Source organism: Tiliqua scincoides, chromosome 15 (assembly GCF_035046505.1).
Source record: "Tiliqua scincoides isolate rTilSci1 chromosome 15, rTilSci1.hap2, whole genome shotgun sequence".
Taxonomy (NCBI): domain Eukaryota; kingdom Metazoa; phylum Chordata; class Lepidosauria; order Squamata; family Scincidae; genus Tiliqua; species Tiliqua scincoides.
The window spans coordinates 688,991-707,189 of NC_089835.1; the positions used below are offsets into that span (position 1 = coordinate 688,991).

At 55.2% G+C, this 18,199-nt stretch overlaps 2 protein-coding genes across 3 annotated transcripts; one reads left to right on the forward strand and one right to left on the reverse strand.

Moving 5' to 3' along the window:
- The first annotated feature begins 148 nt into the window (after window positions 1–148).
- Window positions 149–3,495, forward strand: RNASEH2C (ribonuclease H2 subunit C). The gene is made up of 4 exons (XM_066610249.1): window positions 149–316; window positions 1,129–1,241; window positions 1,327–1,446; window positions 3,300–3,495. The coding sequence occupies exons 1-4, from the start codon at window positions 160–162 to the stop codon at window positions 3,327–3,329; spliced, it is 420 nt and encodes a 139-aa protein (XP_066466346.1). The 5' UTR covers window positions 149–159; the 3' UTR covers window positions 3,330–3,495.
- On the reverse strand, window positions 3,095–18,199 carry KAT5 (lysine acetyltransferase 5). Of its 2 annotated transcripts, XM_066610247.1 has the most exons (14): window positions 18,122–18,199; window positions 17,969–18,035; window positions 15,501–15,569; window positions 14,358–14,494; window positions 13,885–14,064; window positions 12,854–12,934; window positions 11,912–11,986; window positions 11,567–11,815; window positions 10,443–10,532; window positions 8,684–8,824; window positions 7,838–7,931; window positions 6,128–6,287; window positions 5,856–5,937; window positions 3,095–4,538 (listed from the first exon to the last, which is right to left on the reverse strand). In XM_066610247.1, exons 1-14 carry the CDS (start codon window positions 18,182–18,184, stop codon window positions 4,404–4,406), a joined length of 1,623 nt encoding a protein of 540 aa, XP_066466344.1. In that variant the 5' UTR covers window positions 18,185–18,199; the 3' UTR covers window positions 3,095–4,403. The 2 variants fall into 2 exon arrangements, with proteins under 2 accessions (XP_066466344.1, XP_066466345.1); XM_066610248.1 differs by lacking the exon at window positions 13,885–14,064.

Consider the following 18,199-nt stretch of genomic DNA (forward strand, 5'->3'; position numbering starts at 1 on the left):
CCAGGCGGGTCTACTCAGAAGGAAGCCCCATTGCAATCAGTGGGGCTTGCTCCCAGGAAAGCGTGTCCGGGAGCTGGCTGGGCTCCGGATCGGGGCCGCCTGCCCGCGAGGGGGAGGAGGAGGAAGGGCGGAGGCGCCCGCAGCAGGAGGAGCCGCGGGATGGCGGGCTGCGCGGAGGCTGCTCGGCGGCGGCTGGCGCTGGACTCCCTGCCGGGGGCGCCCCGGGCGCGGCTGCACCTCCTGCCCTGCTCGGTGGAGCACGACGGCGCCGCGCCCGTCCAGCGCTTCTTCGCGCCCGCCCTCCGCGGGCAGGCCGGTGAGTACCGGGCGGGCGGGGGCCGCCCCACGTGCACCAGGCAGGGGGCCGCGCCTGGGGGCATTTACCCCCCCCCCGCGTGGCTCTGTTCCTCCAGGGCCCAGGACTGTGTGTGCCCCCCCTCGCCGTTGTATCAGCACAACACCCCTGCGAGGTGGGCTCAGCCGAGAGAGAGAACGCAACAGCTCAGAGGAGATTTGAACCTGGGGCCTTCCTGGTCCGCAAAACCCTCCTGCAGCCCCTGGTCCCCGCCCTCCATAGGGCCGCGCTCTCAGCTCCGCAGTTTGCTGCACAGTTGCATGGGCGCCCCTTCGCATGCGTTGACGCAGCTGGTCCTTTGGGTGGGCGGGGGGGGGGCCGGATCCAGTCCGCAAGAGCCTCCAGCCCAGCCCAAACCGCTCAGAATCCAGCCCTGCTGGGGGGCACAGAGGCACATGCTGACCACACATGCAGTGCAGGAGAGCACTGCAGGTCTCAAAGAACAGGTGAAGCCCACAGGTGAGGCTAAAGTGCAAGGAAGGAGACCCCCGTCCCTCTCCTCAAGGCACCCAATCAGAGCAGAAAGTGGGCAGAGAGTGCTGTGTGTTAGAAACACCAAGATGCTAAAGTGGCCAAATATGTTTTAACAGGAATCCAGGTTGTGACAGTCACTGCAACAGCCAGGGTTTGCCAAGCGCACCTCGACTGCAGGGATGCCTTGAACTGATAAGAAGGGGACACACCAGAGATCATACAGACACACGCAAGGGTGGGGGGTCCCTGTTTTGGGTGGCACCTTTCAAACTCTTGCGCGTGGCCTGTTCTCCCTGCAGAGCCTGCCGTGTCCTTCCGTGGCCGGAGTCTGAAGGGGAAACAAGTCCTTCTCCCTGAGGGGTACGTGGGGCTGGTTGTGGAAGAGGACCCAGCCCCCTTCCTGGAGTCAGAGGCAAGTTTCTGGGCTGGGGCGAGTGGTGGATTGGGTGGGGGGTCGATTCTCTCTGCCCGCTGACTGCCCTTTTTTCTTTTCCCAGGAGCAGAAGTTGCAGGTGAAGTCTACTTTTGAGTCGCTGACCGTGTGGAACCTGGAGCGGGCGCCAGACAGCAACGCTGAAGTCATCATGGCGTTTGGTTGGCCCAAGATTGCCGAGGGGGTATGTTACCACTGGCGAAGGAACCCAGGGAGGCTGGGCTGTTCTGATCCCATTTTATCCTCGCAACTGCCTTGCAAGGTGGACCTGCCCAGAGGTCTTCAGCAGGTGTGCAGGACCAAGTAGCAGGCTGTGAGCGAACCTTGGTTCTGCCACCACTGTTTGGTTCATGGTTCATGGTTCTGCCACCACTGTTTTCCTTGGTGATCCAGTCCTCCATAGTTTGGACAATAGTCAAACTATGAGTCTGGGGGCTCAGGAGTGGATCCCACCAGTGACTGTGGTAGGGTTGCTTTGACCCCTGCCTTCAGTGCTCCCATGGGCTCTCCCCTCCTGTAGCACTTCCCTGTCTTGCTCATTCTTCTCCTTATTGCTTCCCCAATGCAGAAGAATTGAACAATTCTCTTCTTGAATTGTTGTTTATGACAAAGTATAGGTCGTGCCTCATTTTCCATGGGGGTTCTCTTCTGGAACCCCCAGTGGATTAAAAAAAAGAGTGGATATCAAATCAGTGGAAAAGTAGCCTTAAAGACCCACTTGCAGGTTTCTTGCTTCTCCATTGCTGTCCCAGAATGCATTGGTGTAGACACTATACCACACTCAGCCACTAGATGGGGTGAATAATGGATTTCAGTGGAATGAAATTATAATTATTTAGCAGCACTAAGCCTTCCACTGCTGTTTGTCGCATGACGTTGCTGGTCTCCCTGCTAGGTGGCTGATGTCCAGGGGTCCTTCGAGTACTGCCAGGCACAGCTTCAAGTAACACCGGTGGTACCTGTTCCACTGCTTGAGAAACAGTCCTATGGCAAAATCAGCGTCCTGCCCTCTTGGCGACAATAAAAGTCACTGCAGGCCAGGCTGCAAGGAAGGCTTTTTGGCCCTGCATTTGTGCTGAATACACAGTGAAGAGCAAAGGCAGGCATCAGTAAACAGGAGCAACAGCAGCTGAGATCCAGTCTCAGACCTTCTGCATGGAGTGCAGGGACTCTGCCACTGTGTTTAAAGTCACCTGCACAGGGTGGTAGAGTCCATCTCCTTGTTCCGAGTTCTGCAGCAAAGGCAGTTCCCTGTGGCCATGTTAGGGGCAGGTCATTTGGACATCTTGTCTGCACTGTCCTAGGAGCCCCGGGCTTACTGTATGGTGGTGCCACACAGCCTGTTTCTCCAGGAGTTCTGAGTCTGGTCACTAGGCTCTGGCTGTTTCTCTCTCTCCCCCCCCCTCCCAATTGCCCCCACACCCTTCTTGACTTGCTCCTCTTTTGGTTTGTCCAGCCACATCTCATTCTGGACCTTTTTGCGGGCAAAAAATAGCCAGCTGGGAAATGCAGGGCACCACTGCACTTACTCGAAAAGCAGCCCTTGGCCCTCCTTTGCCTGCAGGAATAATCTCCACCCCATCTTCGACACATGGCAGGGTCAGACTCTCTTAAGTGTGCTGGAGAGCAAGCCCTGCTGAAACCAGGAGAGCTTTACTTCTGAGTAAACCCTGACAGGCTTGCACTGAGGGGGAGGATCCCCCCCCCCAAAAAACATATTTTAGTCCTTGGAACTGCCTGGAGTTCACTTTTTGATGCTTGCCCCCACATCTGCCCATAATCAGTGGCAGAAAAAGCTTCTTGGAAATAAACACAAACCTAGACGGTAGAAGTTGAGTGGAAAAAAGGTTTAATCAGCATGGACTAGAAACCGATCTGGAACTGTCCTTGCCTTGACTTCCATCAGTTAGCAGTTTCGTTCTGTAGCTTCTTCTCCTCAGTCCAGCCTGATAACTGGCACCACTTTCTGTGTGCACCCCACAGCTGGGAATGTGACTGTGGAGCATGGTCCAGGCTAAATTGTTGTCTCTCTTTTAGATTCATGCTCCTGTGGCCGAGGAGGAATGAGATGCGCCTGGCAGCAGCGGCAACTTCAGCATCCTGGATGCCTGAAAGGACCCTGAACTCTGGCTTGATGTTGGACTTTCTGGGGCCAGAGGAACTCTCCTCACTTTCCTCTGCAGAGATCTGTTAGTGCTGCACTAGCCCCACTAAAGCCAAGATAAACATAAGACCTATCTGCCTTGTTCCTTCCAAATTGATAGTGTGTGTGTGTGTGTGTGTGTGTGTGTGTGTGTGTGTGTGTGTCCTTCCTTTGTTCTTACTGTGTCAGGGCCCTTATTTCATGTGGCGGTTCTTAAGCCACGCTGCCTCCAATTGAAAGGGCTTCAGTTGTGGCCCTAGCCAGAATTATGTGGCTTGTTTACAAGTTCCTGCTCTGCCTACCTGCGTGGCTTTGAGGAGGGGGTTATGTATGTATGTGGTGTGTTTTCACCCTTCTCCTTCCTCTTGCCTTGGCCAGATTTGAATCTGGTAAGCAAAACAAAAAATAGCCACCAAAGGGAAGTGTATCCAGTCTAAAAACATCTTTAATTTATTCCGGTCACGGGAGTCAGGTGGGGTCCTGGCAGCCAATCTCCTACTCCCTGTTCGGCTGTACAGGTTCTCTCCTCCTGGCCACGCCTTGCCCACAGCAAGCAGCAAGTGGAGAGACAGCACTGATAAGCCGCTCCCACCCTCGACTGTTGGAGCCAGCCCTTGGAACAGTTCAAGCAGCAGCTGTGATGCAGTCAGGCCTTGAAAGGGGACACAGCAGTAGCAGCTTCTCCTTGGCTGCCCCCGCCAGCAGCTGAGTGCTGTGGAAACGCAAGCCCTGGTCAACTTTTCAGCGCTGGGGTCAGGCTTCAGTTCTATGAAAACACCACTGAGCGATGATGACAGGAAGGGGCACCCCTTCTCCAGAGTCCTATGTACAGACAGGCAGTCCAGGGCGTAGGTCTGTGTCCAGCATTGCTGCCTGCTTCAGAGCCCTGGCAGAAAGTGTCCCTATAGGAGTGTTTGGCCCCCAACGGCCCACAATACAAAGAGGGGTGGGGGGCCAGCAAGCGCCCATTCTTCAGTCAAGTGGTTGGATCCTGCCCCTCACCACTTTCCCCTCTTGCTCCAGTCCTTGGGGGTGAAGTGCAGGCATTTGGAGTCGATGCGCAGCAGCCGTTTCAGCATGGCCCGCTCGTGGCCGTCCACAATGTCCTCCGAGAGCGTCAGGATGTACTGGCCCTGGGGACAGAGACCAAGAGAGCTCAGTTCTTTCCACCTGAGAAGCTGCTAGGGGGATTGAGCTTTCTGCTCCAGATTTTGATACACCATCAAGAGCAGACCCACAAGTCCCAACTGTCTCCTCTTTTCCTTGACCAAGTTCTCCAGCTCCATTTAAGCAGCATGCCCCAGGGAACTACAAGCCACCAGCAGTTCCAGCTATCTACCTACACCTTCGCTGAAGAGGATTACCACAAACCATTTTTTGCTGCATTTAAAAATGTGTGAAAATACTCTCCATTTTACTTGCCTTTCCCCCAGAAGTCCCATCACTATAGTTGGGCAAAGTGATGCCAAAGTCAGACAAAAGCCACCTAGATATGAGCCAAACCACTCTGATATTGCGCCTTTACATCGGTCACTGCAAAATCACTACCAAGAAGCGCCACTTGTGTCCTCTCAGCCACCACCCATGGCCTTGCAAAGCCTCCAGCCAATGCAGAACTTAGGGCAGTTGAACTCACTGCTTTGTGAGCTTAAGGGCGTAATCCTAACCCCTTATGTCAGTGCTTTCCAGCACTGACCTAAGGGCAATGAGATAAGGGAACAAACATTCTCTTACTTTGAGGAGGCCTCTGTGAGTGACACCCAACTGCAGGATGCAGCACACGTCCCATTGGCTGGAAAGCACTGACATAAGGGGTTAGGATTGTGCCCTAAGAGTGCATTCAGTGGGGCAGGGTCTGCTGCAACACACAGTTCGGCTCTTACTACTTCTGGTGTTTTACGTGTCTAGTGCTTACAGGGGCAGAGATATTTAATTATATGCATTATGATTTCCTTTCCATCCCCAGAGGAGCCCTTCTGGTATATAACAAAACAGTGAAACTACAGGAGAGAGAATCAAACAAGCAGCAGCCCCAGACTCAAATCTCAAGTAGCATAAAAGTCAGGTGAAAGTTGAATCTATCTCAGAAAGGAGTGGGGAGGGGGTGTAACAAGAGAAAAGCCAACAGGTGAGCTTCAGGGGGAGGAAGCCAACAGTCTCTGCAATGCAGGGGCCCTGTCCAGCATTCCCACCAAAGCACTTCCGACGGCCATGGGAGACAGGTCTCCTTTCGAAGGCCTCAGCAAGTGGAGGGGAGTTGTGGTCTTGGCACTAGCCTGGCTCCAAAGGCCATCAGCACTGGCACAGTCGCCACTGGCAGCTCGAGATTTACATCCACGCAGTGGGACTTGGTGCAGCTTCCCTCCCATCCCTTAAAACAGCTTGTGCCCCTCTGGGCAGCGTGGCTTGAACAGAGTCCGGGAACAGCACTGGGCAGGTGGCTCCACTACCTTGTAGTAGTTGATGAGGTTGAGGTACTGCAGGGTGGAGATGACATCCTCCTTCTTGATGCTCGTGATTTCACTGATCTCGCTGGAAGAAGCAACGGCAGAGGCTGGAGCACAAGCAAGGATGGGGAAGCGAAGCCAGGGTGGCCGTCCCAGCATGCACTGGGGTGGGGACATGCTCAGACGTCCGAGCAGTGAAACGAGGCACTCCACCCCCATCTCTCCCCAATTCCACACGTGATGCCTCCTGCCCCTCCCCTCTAGCCAGCACTCACTTGATGGTGATCTGTGGGCGCTCCCCAGTCTCCGACTTCAGGTTCATGAGGATCTCAAGGATGGTCTGGGACCAGTAGCTGCGATACGACAGGAGCCCCAAGTCCGAGAGGGGCTTTTCTGGAGTGCCCGTCTTTCCTTCTACCTTTGAGAGCTCATAGCCTTGAGGGAAGAGACAGGCAGAGCTTTGAGCGTTTAGCGTTTCAGCAGGAAGAACAGGATGACTGAGAAAAGGTCAGAGCACTGATTGGTTACTTCACTGGGCCTGGTGGGTGGGCGTGAAAGAGAAGCAAGCAGAGACTTGGCCAGGAAAGGGAACATTCCACACACACCCCCCAAGCATCTAAACTAAACTGGAACAGAAGTGGACAATGTAACGCCCAAAAGAAAGAGTGGCCCACAAGAGCTTCCAACCTGCGCCCCTGCCTACGGCTGGCCATCTCTTCTTCACCCCAGTCGTTGCAGCCTCATTCCCAAAGTCAGCACAAGGGCATGCAAGGGGCACGCTGATCAACCCCAGCACAGCAGAACTGAGCACGTGCAAGTGTGTATCACGTCTGAGAGCAGCAACTGACCGTAAGTAAGGGAGGGAAAGGAAGAGAAACTTTTCTCTCCAGAACTACTCCAAAACTGAGTATTTAACAAAGACAAGAAAACCGGACAGTGAATATCGTGTGTTCAAGAGAGAATGAAAGTAAACTCTGTTTTGGCAGAGCTAGAATCATCATCATGTTGGCAACCTTCAGTCTCGAAAGACTCTGGTATCGCGCTCTGAATGGTGATTCTGGAACAGCGTCTAGTGTGGCTGGAAAGGCCGATTCGGGAGTGACAATCCCTTCCACACCGGGAGCAAGTGCAGTCTGTCCCTGGTCTGTCTCCCTGGTTACGGGCCTTCCTTCTTCGCCTCTTTGCCTCAGCCTGTTGGCCAAGTGTCTCTTCAAACTGGAAAAGGCCATGCTGCACAGCCTGCCTCCAAGCGGGCCGCTCAGAGGCCAGGGCTTACCACTTGTTGAGGTCCACTCCTAAGGCCTTCAGATCCCTCTTGCAGATGTCCTTGTATCACAGCTGTGGTCCACCTGTAGGGCGCTTTCCCTGCACAAGTTCTCCATAGAGGAGATCCTTTGGGATCCGGCCATCGCCCATTCTCACGACATGACCGAGCCAACACAGGCGTCTCTGTTTCAGCAGTGCATACATGCTAGGGATTCCAGCACGTTCACAGTTCTGACAACTAGGAGGAGGCATTGTGACCTCTGTCTTAATTTCCAGACCCCAGTGTGATCCCTCAGGCCCAGCCGCTCAACCTTGGTCTAAAACCAGGCTCGAAAGGAACCAGTGGCAGCCAGTGTTCAAAAAGGGAAGTGTGTGGGGGAGAAGGGAGGGTCTCCAGAAGCAGAGACCCAGTGGAACTGGGGATGCCAGGCCAAGGAAGAGATATAGCTGAACATCAGACCCATTTCTTAGCAGCTAGGCACACCCTAGCAAAGGGAGAATGACTGGAGGTGTCATGCAGCAGGGCAGGCACCCAGGGGAGGTGTGTGGGCAGTGTGGGACTGGGGGCTCATAGGTGTGCTCTGAGCTCAAAGGAGAGCAAGATGGTCTCTTAGGAGTGTCACGTACAATCAGGAGGCAGTGCCAAGATACTGAAAGGGCTGTAAAAATCTGATTTTGCAAAGCTCTGTGCTGGGCGCACCAGGAGGGATTCTACTTACTAAACTCAATCAGCAGTTTGCCGTAGCCCCGTCTCTGGTAAGGGGGCAGCGTCAGGATACAGGCGACATTGTAGTCTTCTGTGGATTCCTTCTCCTGCGCGCAGAGAGGTGAAACAAGGAGCGGGCTAATGTCACAGCCCTAGTCTCTGTGGTACAGCCCTGGTCAGCTCCCGCTATAGGTTCCAGAGCCCCCCTCCCATCTCCTCTTGCCCAGAGGCTGCTCAGAGGTGCTCAGAGCCAGGGAAGCACCCATTTCACAGACCCAAGTTTCGTACGCAATGCAGGATCCTGTGTTTTGTTCCTTTAAAGCAGCCTCTTCAAAGTGGAGACCGCTGTGCACTGGGAAAGGCATCCCCAGCAGGGACAGCAGTTACCATTCTCGCCAGAGGGCCTCCACAAAGCCCCTCCATATGCCACCAGTCTTCACACTGGCCAGCTGTGTGTGCACGGAAATGCGGGTGCAAAAGCCTGCTGGGGCACCAGAATCCAGAGGCGGCTGGCCGGCGCGAAGAGTGGGGGTGCACGCAGGGGCTTTACGGAGGCTCCCCTGCAGAATGGCAAGTGCTGTTCAAGTGGCAGAGGGCTTAAGCTGGGCACCGGATCAGGCCTGTGGGCCAGAATCTGGAGAGCCCTGCTTTATAGAACCCCCCGAAGTTTCTGGTTCTTATGGTTGAAAGGGCTGAAAGAGCTGCAGCTCAGTGGCAGAGCACCTACTAGGCCCGCAAAAGGGCTCAGGTCCAATCACCAAGAGCGTGCAGGGGAGCCACTTCCAGTCAGTACCCACAATGCCGAGCTGGGGGGGGGCCTGAGGCAATCAAGAAGAATGGCCCCTTCTTGAGGGCTCACCTTGGAGAAGTAGCCAACGATGTGGAAGCCCTTGCTGTCATACTCGGTCATGACGTAGAAGAGGAAGGGGTCTGTGTCGTAGTAGAGGGTCTTGTGGTCCAGGAAGCACTTGGCCAGCAGGCAGAGGTTCTGGGAGTAACTCTGCAGGGGAAGGAAGGAAGCGCGGAATGTGGTGAGCACAGCCCTGTGGGAGGGGACTGGCCAGAGGAGCAAGGCTGGCCTGCAGGAAAGAGCCCCAGGCGGCTTTGGACCCAAGGCTGGGGCAATCAGTTCTCTCTCAGGACAGAAAGGGGGTCTCCAGCGGATGGGTCAGGATTCAGAAATGAACTGCCACCGTTTTGTTCCAAGGTTCCGGCCTTACATTTGGAACAGCAGCCAGGATGAGAGGTCAGGCCTGGAGACTCTGGAGAGACGCACCTGCACCTGATGCGACATTAATTCTCCCCCTAGGGGAAGAGAGTCCCCAACAACCCTGGAAGTCCCTTCCGCCATCAATGCTCCCTCCTCCAGCAGCAAATCACTCCCAGCACTTTCACAACAAAATCCCCTGCTTTCTTCCCTGTTCTGTCGTCTCTAGACTGCAAAGGAAAAGAAATCTGAAGGGGGGCATGGAGGGAAAGGAACTGCGGCTTGAAAAATCGTTCACAACCGAGAACAGAAGACAATCCACCTCCCGCTGGGAACTTCTGTCCTGCCTGCGAGAGACAGTCAGGGGCATGGTCTGCATTGCACAGAACTTCAGGGCTTGAGCCATACAGCCATACAGTCAGCTGCAGACTGACCGTCAAGCAGACACCATTCAATGCAAATGTTCCCCCCTCTTGGCAGTAGGGAAGATGCTCCATGTTTTCCCTCCGCCTAAGTGTTTGGTGAACACTTTCTACTTTCTGCTTTAGTGTGTGTTCAGGACCACAGTTCAGCCACAAAGCATTTGTTTTATATGCCAAAGACTATGAATCCATTCCCAGCATCTCCCAGTTAAAAGATTCGGGTGATGGAAAAGGCTTCTCTCCACCCGAGTGCCTGAAGGACCCCTACTGCTGGGCTGGGTGTAGTAGTGATGATCACCACATCTCCAAAAGGCTGTTAAAGAGCTAAAAAATTTACAGAATGGGGCAGGGGGGAATGCAGGGCCCCTGTTCTGCTCACAGAAGGCCCCAGGCTCCATCCCTCTGCAGCATCTCCAGGCGGTCAGAGAAAAAGGCGGCTGAGAGTGACACGAGACGCGGCAGTGTGGAGCAAGTGGATATAATGAGTTTCTCTCTCAAAACAAGAACCAGAACCCACCCCATGAATGGTGGGAGATTCAGGACAGAGAAAAGCCCCTCTTTGCACAGCACACAAAATTCACCGCCACACAAAGCTATGACGGCCACTAGCCGAATTAACTCCAAAAGGGTATTGGGTCCATTCCCAGAGAACACACCTATCAACGGCCACTTGTCATGACAGAGGCATCCAAGTTCAGGGAAAATTTACCTCCAAAACCCACATGTTTTGGGGGGGCAGGGCGGGTTTAATGGCAAGAGGAGAGTACTGCCTTCACAGTTGCTTCTTCTGGGCTTCACAGAGGTGCTTGGCTGAGCACAATCCAGTGCAACTCTTCTTACGATCTGAGCATGGGGCAGTTTCACGTGTCCGCAAGCAGATGAGCAGCTGGGGGTTCTCTCATTCCCAGCAGTGTCCCCCTCAGCCTGTGCCCCCACACTATGGAACCTCAAGGACCCTCCACACCACCCCAAGCAGCGCCCTCTCTTGCCTTGTTCTTCCGCCCATCGATCTCGAAGAAGGAGATGGTCCCCTTGCGGTAGATTTCATTCCCTGGTGGATGCCTCAGGTCACACTTTGTCTGCAAAGGGAAGAGTGACGGGCTGAGTCCTCTGATTCTTCACCCAAAAACAAGTGACTCAGGAGGCAGCAGGCCTGACTATGCCAATGTCCATTTTGCCCATCAATGCATTCATTTTTTTGTGCAAGATGCAGTGGCTCGGACAGGAAGGGAACAGCAACCCACTATATATGGAGTCTTCAACTATCACAGGCTGGGCCAAAGTGCCAACATCTGAACAAGGGGAAGACCTAGCCCATCAGCCCAAGGATTAAGGCTTCTGGTTCTGTTTACTGAAGATGTTGTGAGCCCTGTGGAATGCTCAAGCCTTCTACAGAGAGCAGAGAAGCAGCATAGAGCGGCAGGACCATATGGGAGGGCTCGGGGAGCAGACTGGACAAGAGAACCTCCCATGTCCTCCAACACCAGCATGAAGAGGCATAAGCCAGTCAAGCCAAGGAAGAGAGCTTTCACCCTGGGGAAGACTGTGTCCATTTGTACTGCTGTTATTTTAAATACGCTTCTCATTTTGGCAGCTATGGTGGGCTTGTGGTAGCAAAGAAAGGCAGGATGCTGACCCTTTCAATAAATGAGCACCAGTGACATGACCAGACTACTGGCAGGGCAAGGAATCAGCAGCACCAAACACTCATCCTTGCGCCAACCGCACTTGCTTCCAGCTTGGTTGCGGACCCAATTCAAATGGCTGGTCTTGGCCTTCCGAGCCCAACCAATCAGGGGACGACTTGAAGTGAAAGGCCGTCTGCCCCCATCCCGGCCTGCCTGGCCTTGGAGATCTGCCCCACCAATGGCAGAGATCTAGCTGGCAGGCACCAGGAATGGGGCACATCCTCCCTGAGGAGATCTGAATGGCCCCCGGTTGACAATTTTCACAGATCAACTTAAACACTTTCTGTTTTGCGAGGCCCTCTGTGCTTTGCGATATCGTAAGGAAATACACGCTGAAAGACTCTACGAGTCCTGGAAAGGACGTGCTCCATGAGATTCTCTCCCTACCCCTAGGCATGCAAGAGGGTGTTGGGAGCGGTACACACCAGGTGCCTCTGGAGGCATTTCAGGCTCTTGACGTACTTCAGGCAGAACTCGCAGAGGTAGAGCACAGGGAGGGTGGTGAGCTCCTGCGGGTAGGGCGAGAAGTACCAGGGCTTCAGGCGGTGTCGGCCAAGTTCAATGCACTCGATGTTCTTCATGCGCGTGATGATGTCGTCGTGGCTGCGGTCTGACACCAGGCTGCCCGTCATGCGCGGGGCTGAGGGGATGCCATCCGAGCTGTCCTGGGAGTCCTGCCCGCGAGAAGCCAAGGAATGTCTGGGATAAATGAGGAAAGAGCCCTTCTTCCCAGATGATGCCCCCCCCCCACTCCAATCCCCAGCACCTACCTCATCCGTGCCAAGGCAGTTGGACTTCCTCTTCCTGCCAGGCTGGGCAGCCACCGCTCGCCGTGCAGAGCCATTCTGTTAAAATCAGCAGGGAAAGGAAGGTGTGACGTTGGGAAACGCCCACTGCAGAGGTACTTGGCTGACAAGGGCCTCTTGTGGCTCATAAAGGCCTAGGGTTGGAACGGACCCACCTTTCCCTGCAGACTTCCCATCTTGGTCCTTCTAGAGCTCCAGCTGAAGTTACACTAGAAGTGGGAGGGGAGTCCCAGAATCGTCTTGAGCGAAGATGCCAACGCAAAAGAACTGATGACGCCGGGTTAGGGGGGCTCTGGGGTCCAGCTCCCTCTCAGGGAACATCCTGTGTCTGCACGTTTATGCAGAGCTGGACTAGAACTGGAAGGTGCCTTGGAGGCCCATCTAGTCCAACCCTGCTGCCCATTAATCAGTACACTTTGGGGAGCATCTCCAGGCAGGACTGGGAAAGACCCCTCTGCCTGAATGGGGGTGTTGGCAGTCAGTGCTCGACAACACTACGCTAGACTCAGCAGAAAATGTCTTCCACCCAGGCCGCACCAAGTGTTTTCAAGATCACGACTGGTCCATCTCCATGGTCCTCCCCAAGGAGAATGTCACTGAGGCATGACTCTGCACTGTTCCATGCCATGCCTGCTCACACCCCTCCACCTGCTCGTTCACTTCTAGGAACTGCAGCCAAAGCCATGCCGCTCCGAATCAAAAAGAGGCCTTGGCTGCCAACACACAAGCTGGTGTTCCACCAGCTCTCTCTCAGGTCTGCTGCAGAAGCCCTTCCTGCCTCCTGGGAACTTGAAGACCCGTAATGGTTGTCCAAAAGGGAGTTCCTCCCTCCCTCCCTCCCTCCTGGCTCAGACTATTCCTTCCCCAGCTCAAGTCACAGAGGAACATCTGTGTTCTTTGGCTTACCTGGGGGAACACTGACGCCTGTGTTGTTTCAGTCGGAGCAGGGATGGGGGTCGCCGGAGAAACCACTTCCACCTTCCGTTTCTGAAAGACATCAAGATGAACAAGCTCTTTTGGGCTGTTTATCCCCTCCCCAACCCCAACCCCCATCCCAGAATCCCCACTTACATCATGACCTTGCCAAGAACAGGGCCATGTGTCATGGCAAGACACAATCTGTGCTGGGGGCTGGCCGTGCAGGAACCCAGCTACCACTGGGGTTGGGGGGAGGCAGGGAAGAGCACGGTTAAAGGGAACCCTTTGGGAGCGAAAGTGATAGAAATTCCTAGCCCCCTTTCTTGGAAATGGAGGGGTAGCAGGGTCTAAAGCCTGTGGGCAGAGGCCTCCTGCCAAACATCTCACTGAATGACTCCATGGCCCTCTTGCAGAAATGCATCTCAGGACAGGTCTACGTGGCAAAGGGGAATCAGTTCCAAATTTGCTTGACAGTCGTGGCTCTTGACAAAAGAACCCGGAGACTGGCCATTCTGGAAAGGGCGTTTAACTCAAGAGCGCTGCACATGCCAGAAAGGACAGTTCCCGGGAATCCTGGCAAAAGGCCATGGCTGTGGTCCTGTTTCAAACCAGAGTGGATCAGTGCCCTCTCAGGGAGGCAGCACGAAGCAATCACCTACGCCGTGTACACCAACCGGGACTCCGAGGTCCCTCACAGATCTCGGACCCCAAGTCACACCCGCTGTTTAACCTGCACCACACATGGTGACTCCCAAGCTCCCCTTCAAGAACGGAAAGGCTGCCTCTGCCCACTCTGGGATGCACTGCTGTTCTGCGGGGCCACCTGCACAGCCTTGGCGTGGAAGGGAAAATGAGTGCCCTCGAGGTGAAGGCCACCGTGCCCCAGGGCTCCCCCGGAGGCCTCCCTTGCAAGCCCAGACCTGGCCCAACCCCGCCCAGCTGGTGCGGCCTGTTGCGAACCTGCCGGGTAGACAAGACACAAAAGGAGCGAGCCAGGGCGGCCGAGCGCCGGTTCGTACCGTTGAGCGATGGTTTGGCTGGACGCAGGAGCTGGAGGAGAGGGGTTGGTCGGGCGAGCCGGGGACGGCCTCCCTCTCTTTAGGTAGGTTAAAACGGAGGGTTATCTGCACCGGGATGGGCAGGGTTTTACCGCTGGATGGAGTGGAGGCTGGTTGTAGAGACAGATCCAAGGTCTTCCTCTGAGTGGGGAGGAAGACGGGCGTTACCAACACGTGGGGAAGGGGCAGCGCTGCCCACACACTGCAGGTCGGGCAGCGAGGCGAGAGGGGCCGAGACCCCAAGCAACCCGCCAACACTTCTGACAGCCCAGTTCTCGTGACACACAAGTGGTTGTCGTCTCTGATGGCCTGGGGAGCGGGACACCCAACCCCAACGCTGCTGCTACAAGACCCTCTCTTCCCTGACAGCCACCCACTGCACAGCGCCCTTCCCGGGTGGCCCTCCCTCCCCCCAAGCCCACCGTTCAGCATACCAAGTCACGGTCTGGAGAGCTGGGTCGAGAACCTGGCAGCCCATTTTTGGTGGGGGTCTTGGCCTCCTTTTTGGGGAACTGGATCTTCTTCAGGTCCAGCCGGTCGTGGGTCACCCATTCATCCAGACGCTTGTTAACTGCATGGTTCAGACAGAGCATCACTTGTTCCCTCCATCTTAAGGAGGCATGCAAAGATCACACCAGGAAACCTGTCACAGCTTCACTGTTTTGCAGGCAGCCCATGCCAGCTCCACCCTGGGACCCACCCAGCCCCTCACTTGCTCCCTTCCCATCCACCCCCACACCTTCTCATGCACTCAGTATCAGTTTTCAAGTCTTCACCATCATAATTCCTATTTAATTGCAAGGAAACAAAATGTGAAAAAGAGCCAGAATCAGGAAGCCACCCATTTTGACTGGCCCTGGTATTCAGTGAAAACTTCCCCCAACACGGGAAGGGTGGGGTCCTGTTTCTGAATGTGAGGACTCCAACCTAGTCCCCAGTACGAGAGGGAGGGGGGCTCATTGGCACCTCCAGATCAGCTTCCTCAGCTGGAGCTTCTCCAGGTTCCCAGGGGTCCGTCTTCCTCCTCCGCATCCCCTTAAATGAGCCTGGTGAGCGATACAGGCGCACAAGAGCTTCTCCAGCTCTCACCAGAGCAAGTTGCTCGGATCAGCTCTGCCAGTGCCCTTAGTGGAGAGGGGCAGTGTCCTCTCCCTATAACCGCTGAGTTACGGGGCTGGGGGAAAATACCACTCCTCAGCCCCACCCTCACCTTGGACCATCGTTATCACAGGAGCTCATCAAGGAGGAACCCTGATTCTGATGTGTCTGCAGAGTGCCCTTGATGCGCAGCAGGAAACCAGGAGTAATTTCCGCACTGGCACTCTTCTTTGCCACAACAAGCATGCGCGCTGCCTAAGACGCCGGTCGCTACTGTGAGCTTGAGGTGTGCAGGCTTCATGGGAAATCTCTGGGGGCCCACCACCTTACTGAAGAACAGATCTAAAACCCACCTTCCTCCCCTCCTCTCCAGGTGTTTTGTCTTCCTAAGACCAAGCCCTCACTTGGAAGAGCCCCCCAAACATGCCCTCATTAGGAACCCTTTCCCGACGGCTCCAGCCCCCAACTCGTCTACTTACAGTCAATGTAGTGAACGTAGAAGAGTTTCCGCCCGCTGATGTCCTTAACGCTGAGGATTTCGGCCAATGCTGAGGAAAGGGGGAAAGAACGGGTTTGTCTAGAATGCCTACACCGGGGGGATCGTTCTGTCTGCACAACTCCAAGTTCCCTCTAAGGGCTCTGTGAAGCATCCTAGACTTCAAAGGGCCCACAATGGACACTCTTATTGGGATCCCTGTAGTGGAGCAGTTGCAGTGGTGGGTCAGGTGCTTTCTACAATGTGGTCTGACACTCTGCTCAGGGGATGAGCTTTCTTCTCAACCTGAGTTCTCCGTATAACATGGGATTGTCAACCTGCATGGGCCAAAACCAATCTAACTGAGTTGGAACTCAAGGCAACCAAGGGTACTTTTATTTCTGGGTCTAATCTGTAGTAGAAACCACCAGAAAAGTGGCCTCATCTAGCCCTGAATTTGCACAGCTAGCAGTCACTCTCCCGGTGGCAGGACATCTTCAGGCAGAGCATTTCTGACACCAAAATCCATCTCCCACAAAGACTGCTGCAAAAATCACTAAATACAGGGGCATCCTGGAAGACAATGAGGATATGATTGGGGCTATTTACCTGGCATCATGAATGACACTTTCTGTGGGGTGAAAAATATCCCAAGGGGCTTGCAAATATCCTAAGGATGAGCTGGCAGTGTGACATGGCAGCAAAGCAGGCAGCTGTGATTCTCAAAGTCAGAATCCACAGAAGTATAGCGTCAAGAAACTGAGAGTGATAGGACTGCTGTATTCTGCTTCAGACAGGCCCTGCCTGGAAGATCATGTCCAGTTCTGGGCTCTGGGGTTTAAGAGGGTTGACAAAGTGGAGTGGGTCCAGACTAGGATGGTGAGGGGGCTGGAGACCATGCCCCATGCAAGCAGGCTGAAGGAACCGGTGTGATTAATCTGGAGAAGAGAGATAGCTAAGCTCTCTACACAGTGTTTCTCAAACTGCAGGTCAGGACTTTGATAGGTGCGTCGTGAGGCCATTTCAGGTGGGTCCCCATTCATTTCAATATTTTGTAATATATTATTTATTTAGCTATCACATTTTTATACCTCCCTTCCTCCAAAGAGCTCAGGGCTGTGCACATGGCTGTCCTCCTCCTTTTCTCCTCACAACAACCCTGTGAGGTAGGTGAGGCTGAGAGACTTGATGCTACCGTCGTATATGACAGCATTTGGACTATACTTTTAACAGACTACTATGTATATGCTTTTAACAATCATAGCAAATCGGACTTACGCCTGGGTAAGCATAGGTAGAACTAAAGTCTAGGATTGTTAAAAATTGTCCTGCTTGATGATGTCACTTCTGGCCACGACATCACTCCCGGTGGGTCCTGACAGTCTAAAAAGTGGGTCCCAGTGCTAAATGTTTGAGAACCCCTGCTCTACAGGGCTGTCACAAGGAAGGAGATTTTTTCTTGGTTGCTTTGGAGACCCAGACAAACGGGTTTAAAGAAGAACATGGGCGGTTCTGATTCAACGTCCTGATGCTGCCAACTGTCCAGCGGTGGGAGAGTCTGCCTCGAAAGGCAGGAGACTCTCACTCTGTGACTGCAGACAGACTGCAGACGTCTCTAAGGGGTGCTGCAGTGCCAGGCTGCCTGCAGGGCCAGGGTGGGACACGGAGACCTAGCAGGCCCCTCCACCTCCTGAAAATGGAGCAAGGTGCTGCTGGTCTCTGCTCACCAGGGGCGTGCGGTGGGTGGGCAGGCAGGAGAGGCACAGCCTCCCGCCGGAGTCCTTTGAAAAGCGCCGCTGCCATGGGAGGTGTGCAAGCACTGCGCGTGCTCTGCCTCCCCACGCTCACCCCAGAAGCAGAGGCAGCACCACCACCCCGGGCTGCTGTCCTGCCGTGCCCCCCCAGGACCCCCAGTGAGCCCCACCTGCTGGGTCACCTCCCTCCAGCCCCGTGGACCACCGCCCTGTCCCTGACCCCTGCAAGGGCTCCCCTGGCCCTCCACAGCCCTTCCTGCCACTGACTCAGTGCAGGCTGCCACTGTTCAAGCCACCTCCTCCCTTGGCCCCACCCTCTATCACTTGGCCCCGCCCAACTCCCATGGTCCAGGCCACGCCCACTGTTTGCACATGCCCCGCCCACCTCCTGTTCTCTGGCCCCTCAAACCTTTCCAGAAAAATTGGCCCTGCCCACTATTTACATAAGCCCCGCCCACCCCCTCTCCACCAGTTCCTCGAACCAACAGGCTCCTTTTCTGATGTGCTGGCCCCGCCCACCATTTGCATAAGCACTGCCCACTCCCTCCACTCCAGCCCTTCAACCCTCCCCTGAGATGCTGGCCCCGCCCTCTATTTGCATACGCCCCGCCCACTCCCTCTTCTCCAGCTCCAATACCCTTTCCTGAAATGCCGGCCCCGCCCACTCTTTGCATACGCCCCGCCCCCAGTCCCTGAACCCAGGCCCCACCCCACTCACGCCACTCGTCCTCGTTCTCCTGGTTGCGGCGCAGGACGGGCAGGCGGCAGCCCTCGGTGACCTCCTCCTGCGGGAGAGAGAAGCGCAGCGCGTCGGAGCCGGGCGGGCCGCGCGCCCCCTACCGCCCCCTCCCCTCTCGGCGCCCCCACTCACCACCTCCGCCATCTTGGCGCTCGGCGCTCGGCGCGGGGCCTTCTCTTCCGGCAGCGCCGCCATCCACTTCCGGGGCCA